At 50.2% G+C, this 10,927-nt stretch overlaps 1 protein-coding gene across 1 annotated transcript in view; it reads right to left on the bottom strand.

Moving 5' to 3' along the window:
• RRP12 (ribosomal RNA processing 12 homolog) overlaps positions 1-10,232 on the bottom strand; it is a 29,362-nt gene extending 19,130 nt beyond the window's left edge. The window contains exons 1-10 of the mRNA XM_032883174.1: positions 10,003-10,232; positions 9,231-9,460; positions 6,778-6,861; positions 5,257-5,333; positions 4,720-4,825; positions 4,396-4,512; positions 3,161-3,299; positions 2,921-3,048; positions 1,513-1,611; positions 789-880 (exon numbers count right to left, since the gene is read on the bottom strand). Of these exons, the coding sequence (XP_032739065.1) occupies positions 789-880; positions 1,513-1,611; positions 2,921-3,048; positions 3,161-3,299; positions 4,396-4,512; positions 4,720-4,825; positions 5,257-5,333; positions 6,778-6,861; positions 9,231-9,460; positions 10,003-10,141 (1,211 nt within the window). The 5' untranslated portion in view covers positions 10,142-10,232. The remainder of the gene's footprint in view (positions 1-788; positions 881-1,512; positions 1,612-2,920; positions 3,049-3,160; positions 3,300-4,395; positions 4,513-4,719; positions 4,826-5,256; positions 5,334-6,777; positions 6,862-9,230; positions 9,461-10,002) is intronic.
• Between the last annotated feature and the right edge of the window lie 695 nt (positions 10,233-10,927).

Genomic DNA, 10,927 nt, shown 5'->3' with positions numbered 1-10,927 from the left:
ACTGCCTCTCTGCCTACTTGTGATCTCTCTCTGTCAAATAAATAAATAAATAAAATCTTAAAAAAAAAAAAAAAAAAAAAAAAAAAGGAAAGGCTAGCACGTTCCTCCCGGATGGCTGTGATGAGTGAGGTGGACAATGAGGGAAAGCACTCAGCACGGGGCCTGAGAGAGCTGGCCGATGGGAGCCCTTCAGCACAGGGAAGGGAAGACACAGCATGGTGGGGCCCCAGGGTCCTCAAAGATCCTCACTCCAGGCGAAACCCAAGTTGCCAACTGATACACTTATTCTTCTCAGCCTTATTCTGGAAAAGCAAAATTATCAGGTGGCTACTGTGAAGTGGTCAAGCTCACACATGCGTGTTCTGACAGACACAGAGCAGACACTGGGTGTACAGAACCACAAACCCCAGAGGAGGGGCCTGTTAACCCAGGTGGGGGGAGGGTGAAGCCACAGAAAATGCACGAGGTCGTCTGAAAAGGAAACCAACCACAGAGGATTCAGTCAGGGGATGACAAAACTGATGGAACTGAGGCTCCACCTCTGGGGCGGTATGCTTAGCCCACCCTGCTGCTCCTTAGAGCTCACTGGTAACTGCTCTGGCAGGACAGCACCAGCCCCACAGGCCACACCATCCTGCCCTGCACCTCAGACCCAGAGCTGGTCTACAGCACACTTGACAAGGAAACACTGCCCTCCCTCTCCAGCTTCCGGCTTCCGTCCCTCCCATCTACACTGCAGAGCAGGTAGCCTGGCTGGAGGCCTTGGGACACCCCTCCACCACACCTACCTGACCAGGTGGATGTGAGCTTTCTCCATGACCTTAAGCCAGGCCAGCAGGGGTTGTAAGTCATTCTCGCTGGGAACATAATCATATAAGGCCTAGAGGTGGGACAGGGAATAAGCAGGGGACTGAGTGAGTGTGTCTGCTGTGGCCTAATGACAATGACCCCTTCCCAACATGTCCTAATGACAGGCCTGCACAGGTGGCCCCAGAGCTCCCAAGCCCCTTGGTCTTTCCAGGTCCTGTCTTTCCCTATTCGATGAAACCCTCCCAGTTCTGCTCTTATTGGGTCAGTGTCTCTAGAATCAGCTGAGTAAAACCTGGGTCACACAACCCTTTGGATCTCACAAAAGCCACAGAGCCTCTCTCAGGAGAAATGTACACAGGCACACATATACACACTTTGCAAACAAGAAGGGGATGTTTATGCTCCCTTCCCCAAATCCATCCAGGGATCCCTAAATTTGAGAGCCTCTGCTCAAGATATGGGTTACAGCATGAGACCATGCTGAAATTGTTTATTAAGTTAAGTAAGAGTCGGAGTCCCCATGTCCTGTGGACATTGATGTGGCTTCAGTGGCCAGTCTCCTAGCTGCCTGCTTCCTCTCTGCTTGAATACTGGCCTCCTCCACTGGGCTAGTCCAGTCAGCCCACTCAAGCTCACTCTGTAGACAAGTAACAGGCCCCCCCCTCGCCCCTTTACCATCACACCCTCCGTATCAGGCCTCACCGTGATGATCTGGGCGTTGAGCTCTGCTGACAGGGTGCCCAGGCTGGGCTTGGCAAGGAAGAGGCTGTGGAAGGCCTGCATGGCACAAGCTGTCACCAGCTGGAGAGGACACATACACTCAGTGGGGGACTGCAAAGCCCATGGCTGCCCTGGGTTCCTCAACCTCCAACTCCAGCCAGTGGGCTGGGAGAGACCCACGCCCCTGACCTCAAGCATGCCCCCCACACCTAGACACTCAGAGGACTGTCACTTTACGAAGGCTTGGCAGCTACTGAGAAATTTTTAAGAGATTTAAACAAAGATAATAGAGGAACATGACCAAATAGTTTCTAACAGAATGAGTTATAGAAGCAGCCTATATGTGGTGGGCAGGCTATGATTATGGCTGTATTTTCACAGGTTTTTATCTATGTTTGTTTATCCAAAAAAAATATCTGAAAGGACATACAGCAAGTTGTTCTGAATGGGTTCTTCCTTCTAAACAATGATTGTGTTATTTACATAATAGATGCTTTAGGAAGAATGTATCCTCCTACAAGAGGCTATACAAAAATTAACAGAAGGGGCGCCTGGGTGGCTCAGTGGGTTAAGCCTCTGCCTTTGGCTCTCGGGTCATGATCCCAGGGTCCTGGGATCGAGCCCCGCATCGGGCTCTCTGCTCGGCAGGGAGTCTGCTTTCTCCTCTCTCTCTCTGCCTGCCTCTCTGCCTACTTGTGATCTCTGCCTGTCAAATAAATAAATAAAATCTTAAAAAAAAAAAAAAATTAACAGAATTGTGCTAGCATGACAAAAATGTAGATCATTTTATGAATTTTTTTTTTAAAGATTTTATTTATTTATTTGACAGACAGAGATCACAAGTAGGCAGAGAGGCAGGCAGAGAGAGAGAGAGGGAGAAGCAGGCTTCCCGCTGAGCAGAGAGCCCGATGCGGGGCTCGATCCCAGGACCCTGGGATCATGACCTGAGCCGAAGGCAGAGGCTTTAACCCACTGAGCCACCCAGGCGCCCCGATCATTTTATGAATTAAAGCTACTGTACAAATTTGTGAGTAAATAAGCAAAAAGAAAAAAAAGAAAAGAAAAGAAAACAGATCCATGACTGTGGCTGAAACAGCTCAAGCAGGGAGAGGGCTGCTGCCTTACCAGTCGCGCCTCAGCTCCCTTCCCCTGACCCGATCCCTGAGACCAGCTCCCAAAGGGACCGGGACCCTGAAGATAGCCTGGTCTGTCCGACACCAAGAATGGCTGGTGTCCTTGGTCATGGACAAGAGCAGGGTTGGGGTGGGGAGGCCCCAGCTCCTGCTTCTGGCCGGACCAGCAAGTTCTCAGGCATTAGCATCATGGGCCTAGGGTCTGAAGTTTAGCCCCCTGCCCCAGCACACTCCTCTGGCTCCCCGGCTGAGCTCACCACATGGCTCAGTGTCATGACCCTGAGAAGGGTCTCACTGCAGCTCTTGACCAGGCCTTCTGGGAAGCAGGGCAGCGCGTCCTTCAGCAGCGTCAGCATGTGTAGTGTGGTGGTGGCCTCCTTAGAGCCTGGCAGGTGAGGGAGCTGAGCCTCCAGCCCACCCTCTCAGGGTGGCCTCAGCCCACTCCTCCCAGGCTGGCCTCGGCCCCCACCCGCCCTGCCGGAGACCCGGTTCCCCACCTCCAGACTTCTCAATCTCCTGGATGCAGAATTTGGCTGTGGAAACGGCAGCAGGATGATGGGCAGGGGCTTTTTCACCGAACATGAACTCACTGCCCTTGAGGACAGAGCACACGCCGTGCTGGGCAGCCTTCCGGATCTGCGAGCCAGGGAGAGGGGGGCCAGGCCCAGGTTAGCATACACCCAGCAGCGCGGATGGCATGCCTCTTCCACGACCAACGCTTTACCCAGCCCCGCCTGTGTGCAGACTCCTGAGCGGGGCAGTGAGACGAAGCTCGGCTCCGATCCCTGCTCTCCCACCAGTTCCCCAAACGGCCTTGAACGAGCTAACCACTTCATCTCTGAGTTGCAGCGTCCTCATTACTCCAGGGGTTCCATCAGTCACCCCACAATACCAAGTGTGACCAAGCCTGGCACTGTTCTCAGGACTGACGGTCTGGCAGTCTGGCCAAAAACTCACTCTCTCTTTGGCAGGTAGAACACACACACGCATACACCAGGAGGTGAAAGTACTTTGCAGACTATACGGCAAGGGTTGTTATTTTTACATAGTGGTCAGGCAAGTGTCACTCCAGTGAAGTGACACTGCAGCAGAGACCTGAAGAAAGCGCAGAGCAGCCTCGGGAATACACAGGGAAGGAGGCGTGACCCGACCTGGGGAAGCGTGCAGAGCCCCCGAATGACTGTGGACCGCTGCTGCTGTGCTAGAACAAGCGCCCTGCCCTCAATTTCAGAAGGAAATGCGGTGGCTGGCTACCACTGCCGAGGGCCTGCTCTGAGCCAGGAACTGTGAGAGACACTGGAGTCGCCCCATACCCTTGCAGAGAGCTCGGTATTACCGGCCCTACATTCCCGCTAGGAAGCTGAGGCTCAGAGAGCTTAAGTAACTCGCCCAAGGTCACACACGAGTGGTGAACCCAGCAGCCAAGTGAGGAGTGTGAGACTCCAAAGCCCCACACTGCCCCTTCCTGCCACTGTAGCTAAACCTGTCACTAACCAGTGAGGCAGCAGGGACTCAGGACGGCCTGACAGTGAATACCCCTTCTGTAGGATGAGGAGCTGCCTCTCACCTTCTAGGACTAAACAAAGATGGCGTCAGACACAAAAAGTAAAGCCTCAGGGCAAGAGCCCAGCCCTCGGGGCAGCCTCCCCTACTCCCCCTACTCAGACAGATGAGCCCACTTACTAGAATGGCTGCCCCCTGCCCCCATATTCTGGGGGCCCAGCAGCCTCACCTTTGGCTTTGGGTGCACCGTGAAGCTCAGCAGCCCCTGGTACACTTGCAGGGTCACAGGGTAGCTCCAGGCCTCCAGGTCCTGCTTCCGCAGAAGGGTGGCCAGGCAGGAGAGGACCTTCAAGAGAGATTCGGAGTCTCTCAGTTTCACCTGCTCCAGCCAGCTGGGAGAAGAGCCCAGGTTCTCACCAACTCCAGAAAATCACACAAGAATCCGTCGGAAGCCCACGTGGTGCCTGTACCCCTCCTGGGGAGTATCCGAGCTCCAGCCAGATCTGCGGGGCTCTGGAAGATGGCAGAGGGGAACCAGACCCCAGACACTAACCCATCGGAGGGCAGAGGTGGAGCCACTGTTGGTCTGGGCTGCCATGATGTCCATGAAGGCCTTGGAGGTGTCGGAAAACTTCTTAACGAGTACAGGACTGGGCACACTGTGGGGGAAGAAGAGAGACGGCGGAACCCCGAGGGGCGTCCTACAGCAGCAGGAGCAAGCTTAGCCCTGGTCTGAAGGCGGGAGCTAGACAGAGGGAGGCAGCACTAGCCCAGTCACTCAGCAAGCGGGCGGGAGTCAGGACAGGAGCCCACCCTTCCAGACACCACCTCCGTGTGCTTTCTGTGGCACCTGAGCTCCTCGCCTCTTCCCTTCTCCACTACCCATTCCATTCCCACGAGATGGGCCCCCACTGCTCTCCTCAGTCCTCCCCCTACCTCCCCCACCTGCAAGACCAGGGCTCACACCCTGTACAACACCCCAAGCTGCCCCGGAAGCCTCACGCTGATAAGGCCATGATGATATCAGGCCAGCTGATACAGTTCCCTTTGCCCCAAGAGACTCTGGGCTCAGACCAGGGATAGGACTCACCGCTTCAGGACAAGGTTCAGCAGGTAAGCGACAGCAGCCAGAGACTCGGGGGACTCCACTGCCTCCACTGTTGTCATCTGAGGGCCAGACCACAGGGGGTGAGTGGGAAGTTGTGTAAGCTAGGCAGGTGGGGTGCTAGGGGCACCCTGTGCCCAGCAGGATGGTGAAGAACAAGAACACTGATGTCAGAGGTTCAAATCCTGGCTCTGCCACTGTGTGACTCTGGGCTAGCAATGAACCTTCTGTGATTCAGCTTCCTCACTAGTAAAACAAAGATAAGTTGTTCTAACATTTCACCAAATTTGTATGTGTCAATCCCAACACTGTCCAGCCCATAATAAAAACTATGTATTACTGGCTAACTTATTCATTATGCAGAAGGCTTCTTCCATAAAGGGCCAGATCATAAATATTTTCGGGTTTGCAGGCCATAGATGGTCTCGGTTGCATATTCTTTTGAGTATGTTTTGAACAATCCTTTAAAAATATAAAAACCATTCTTAGCTCTCAGGCTGTACAAAAACAGGTCTTGGATCAGATTATTCCCAAGGGCCGTAGTCTGCCAAACCCTGTTCCAGAGTAGTGGTTCTCAAACTTTTACACCGTAGAATTTCTTGCAGAGTCCCCGAGAGAAGTTTTGTTTACATAGGTGATATCTACTGATACTTACCACATTAAAAATTAAAACTGAGAAATTTTTAAAATACAAGCATACACGGGGCGCCTGGGTGGCTCAGTGGGTTAAGCCTCTGCCTTCAGCCCAGGTCATGATCTCAGGGTCCTGGGATCGAGCCCCGCATCAGGCTCTCTGCTCAGCGGGGAGCCTGCTTCCCCCTCTCTCTGCCTGCTGCTCTGCCTATCCTCTGTCAAACAAATAAAATCTTAAAAAAAAAAATTAAAATAAAATAAAATACAAGCATACACAAGTACAATTAGCTGTTGAAATAACGTCAGCAGACATGAGATAACTTCTGGAAAACTCCATAGTACACTCATGAGCGAATGAGAGTGAAAGGGCAAATGATGTTGTGGTATTATTATAAAAATAATTTTGATAGCCCACGAACCCCAGAAAAGGGTCTCAGGACCAGCCTCCCACCTGCCCCACCCCTGGCCACACTTTGCCAACCATTTTTCTAGAGGATTCCCTGGGCCTAACTCAGCTTCATGGATCAGGGAAGAAAACACAACAGCAACAGCCAGAATGGTAGGTTTTTGTTCTGTAAGGATAGTGTAGCAAAATACCACCAGCCTTACGAAGCTACCACCGGAGAATGACTAAAGCACTCTTTTTTTTTCTTTTTTAGTAATCTTTACACCCAACATGGGGCTTGAACTCACAGCCCCAAGATATCAAGAGTCATATGCTCTTCCGACTGGGCCAGCCAGGCGCCCCTGAAGCACTCTCCCCTACCCAGGAATGTCCTGCTCTATCTCCTCATGCCAGGGGCACCCACCTTCCCTCTCCAATGGGAATAACCTGCTGTTCTGGACACCCACTCTCAAGTCACACCTACTCACCAGTGCAGCGAAGTACTCAGTCTCTGTCTCCTTCCCGCCCTGGGAGCGAATCACGTCAGTGACAGCAGCCAGAACAGCACAGATCTGCACGTAAAGGAGAAGGCACCTAGGACATTTATTTTATGCTGAATCCCGTCCCTGGGCTGCTTCTTTTCCTTACTCCTTCACAAATTATTCTCCTGACAAGGCCTAGAGATAGATAAGATGAACTGCACTCAGAGCCAGGCGTACACACCATAAGACCCAGCGAGTAGGCAGACACGTTTGCCGAGACTCCACCTCTAAGACCCATCTCTTACAGGAATACCCGCACGAAACTGCAAACATTTAGGTACAGGTGTGTTCACTGCAGCAACAAACTGAAACAACCCAGCAGCCATCAACAGAGGATTAATGAAGTATTACTATTATTATTTTTCAAGATTTTACTTATTTATTTGAAAGATAGAGATAGAGATAGAGATAGAGAGCACAAGCAGGCAGAGCAGCAGGCAGAGGGAGAAAAGGAGGGTTTCCACTGAGCAGGGAGCTGGATGTAGGGCTTGATCCCAGGACCCTGGAATCATGACCTGGGTCAAAGGCAGACACTTAACCAACACTTTAACCGAGCCACCCAGGTGCCCCAATAAAGTATTATTACTACATAATAAGTAATGATGGATTCAAATACTACAGGACTATTGAAAATAATGGGAAACAATATTATATTAATTTAGAACTACTGTTCAGTGGCGCAAAATTGCAGAACACTGCAAATAAAATATAATCTATAAACGTAAATAAAAAAATACACAAGAAAGTCTAAAACAATAATGTTCACAAGAGGCTACTGAGCACATGGAACATGGCTAGTATGACTGAAGAACTGAATCTTGAATTCGTAAATTTAAAAATGAACACTTGAGGGGCACCTGGGTGGCTCAGTTGGTTAAACGTCTGCCTTCTGCATAGGTCATGATCCCGGGGTCCTGGGATCAAGCCCTGCCTGGGGAGCCTGCTTCTCTTTCTCCCTCTGCCCCTCCTGCCCTTCTTGTGCACACAAGCACACATGCTCTCTCTCAAATAAATACTTCTTTAAAAATCTAGTTATGGGAAAACAAATATATATATTTTTAAGATTTATTTATTTGAGAGAGAGCACTCGCTTGTGTGCAAGTGTGGGGAGGGACAGAGGGAAAAGGGTGAGAGAGAGAATCCCAAGCAGACTCCCAAGCAGAGTCCAACTCGTGGCTCGATCCCATGACCCTGAAATCATGACCTGAGCTGAAATCAAGAGTTGGAGGCTTAACTGACTGAACCACCCAGGCGCCCTGAAAACAGATTTAAAACAGCTTAGATATATGACTGTAAGTTTTAAGAAAACAGATTTAGAACAACTTGGAAATATGAACCTTTTGCCATTGTAAATTTTATGACCAAATCAAGTCCTTTCAAAGAAGAGTTAGCATCCAAATAGACATGTAAAGCTAACATACACTCCAGATTCTGAAGACTTAATATGATAAAAATAATACAAATCATCTCATTTTATATCGATTATAGGTTGAAATGACAATAATTAACGATAGTAAGCTTATTATTAAGATTAATTTCAGGGGGCGCCTGAGTGGCTCGGTGGGTTAAGCCTCTGCCTTCAGCTCAGGTCATGGTCTCAGGGTCCTGGGACTGAGCCCCAAATCAGGCTCTCTGCTCAGCAGGGAGCCTGCTTCCCCCCCTCTGCCTGCTTCTCTGCCTACTTGTGCGCTCTCTCTCTCTCTCTCTCTCTCCCTGTCAAATAAATAAATAAATAAAATCTTTTAAAAAAAAAGATCAATTTCATTTACTTTTTACTTTTTTAAAATATGGCTACTAAAATTTTACAATTACCTGTGTGGCTCACACCACATGTTGGACAGTGCTGGGCTAGGGAGATACATGATAAGCCATCAACAGTAACTGCCATGAAGAAGTTAAGTTGGGAGAACAACTTTGACGTTTTATTCTACTCCCATCACTTTGGTACCATTCATAATTTTGACATTTTTCATTTAAACAATGAATATAAATATGTATAATTTAAAAGTATTAACTAAAAAAATACAAATACAATCTGGTTCTTGTTAGATAAAACATTTTCTATCTATTGTTACTCAGCATTAATTTACTCAACAAACGTGTCTTGAAAATATTCTATGTAAAAAGTCCTGCCTTACGAGAGGTAAGTATTTGGAAAATATTTCTAACCCGAGGGACTTTACACTTGAGTAGGGGAGATGCTGTTAGAAAAAAGCAGAAAGTGGAACCCGCCCTAGGAGAGCTAGTGAGTAGGGAACACAAAAGGTAGGAGAGATGACACATCATCCAAAAATACCAGCTGTCTCCCGCCACAGTGAGCCAGCACTGGGAGAAAATAAAAAGAAGCCAAAGTCTGGCTCCTCCTCGCCACCCCAAGTCCTCCTTACCCTCCCCCTTACCTCCTTGTGCGCAGCTGAGTTGGACTCCCAGAAGCGCTGCACTTTGCTGAAGGTGACATTTGTGCAGTCCGAGAGGCCGCTCAGGAAGGTGCCCGAGGACTTCTCCGTGAGAGCGGGCCCCCCCTCCTCTTCCATGGCCGTCTCAGGGGCTTCGCTTTTGCCCACACGCAGGGACCCGGACTGCAGCTCATTATGCAACTTCACCGCATCAACAGTCAGGTCGCTTTTTCCTGAAAACCGGAGGCACAGGTGAGGCCCTCACTTCTACCTGAACCTCCTTTTGGCCGAGATCCACCCAGACGACAAAAACTAGCAGAGTCCAGGCCCCAGCTCGAGAGGCTGAATTCTGAACATGGCCTGCCTCATCGGCCCACCATACCCCTAGAACTTAGCAAACCCGTCGGGTTAAAGTTTCTGCTTCTGTGTCCCGACGGATTGAGTGCCGGTGGGAGACGGCGCGGGGGCTGCATGCAGGGGCTTGAGACATAAATGCAGGTGAAAACACTTTGGTAAGACTCCCCCAAAGTTAATTATAGGTAAGTCCCAACTCTGACACCCGTGGTACCCAGGGCTAGTCATTTCCCTACTGCGGACTCCATTTCCCCATCTGTCAAATGCGGAGGGTGGGTCTTTACAGCAGGCTCCACGTGCGACGTTCTAGGAGAAGAAACGTTCAGCGCCTGGGCCCCAGGGCCTCCAGAGAGGCCCAGACCATCAGACCCAGATCCGCCAGAACCCCGCCGCCAGCGCGTTGGAGTCTCGACCCCGCTACCTGAGGGCCGGCTGAAGAAGCGGCTGCGGGCGGCTTGGCGGTGGCGGCAGATGGCAGGGTTGCTGTCGCTACTATGGCCTTTCTTCCAGCGTTTCAACTTGGCCGAGACACCGGAGGGCAACTTCCCCGAGCGACCCATGTCGACTATGCCTGGGACAGAGCTTAAAACTCCGGCTACCAGGGACCGGGAAACACGCGCAGAACCCACGTGGATAAGTAGACTGTTTCACTTCCGCTTTCTCTGACGTAACTTCCGGATTCGCGTCAGTTTCTATGGCAAAATAGTCAACATCCGGTTTTACATTTCCTCGGTGCTCAGGGTCCCGGAGCCGCGCAGATGAGGCTGGTTGCTGAGGAGTCCCTCGGGCTTATCTTCCAGGGCATCGGTTCTTGGCTACAGGAGTGGGCCTTATAAAACTAGAATTATTTTGCAGATTAAAAAACAACCAAACGTGGGATACCTGGGTGGCTCAGTCGCTTAAACCGCTGCCTTCCGCTCAGGTAATGATCCCAGGGTCCTGGAATCGAGACCCGCATGGGGCTTCTTCCTGCTTCTCTCTCCGCCTCTGCCTGCTTGTGCGCTCGCGCGCGCTCTCTCTGACAAGTAAATAAAATCTTTAAAAAAAAAGTATATTTGTAATTTTTTTAAAGATCTAATTTCGAAAGTAAAGCTTGGAAGCAAGTTTATTTGAAAGAGTCAAAACCTGGGCAAACTTGAAAGAGTAGAAAATCAGTTTGCTCTGAAACGAGAAAAAAGCTGTCAGTGATGCTCTAAACCTGCTTAGTTACTTTCATTTAGTACCGGGGGGTACCCAATTGCTAAACCGCCCCCACGCCACTTCCTCTCACTAATGTCTTCTAATCCCACATCACAATCAGCAATCAATCCTGAATTAATTTCCACTTCCACCCTCCCCAAAGTCGT

Source organism: Lontra canadensis, unplaced genomic scaffold, assembly GCF_010015895.1.
Source record: "Lontra canadensis isolate GAN:19392208 unplaced genomic scaffold, GSC_riverotter_1.0 scaffold3, whole genome shotgun sequence".
Classification (NCBI taxonomy): Eukaryota; Metazoa; Chordata; class Mammalia; order Carnivora; family Mustelidae; genus Lontra; species Lontra canadensis.
Note: the sequence above shows the minus strand (reverse complement) of the source record. Positions and strands in the feature narration are given on the sequence as shown.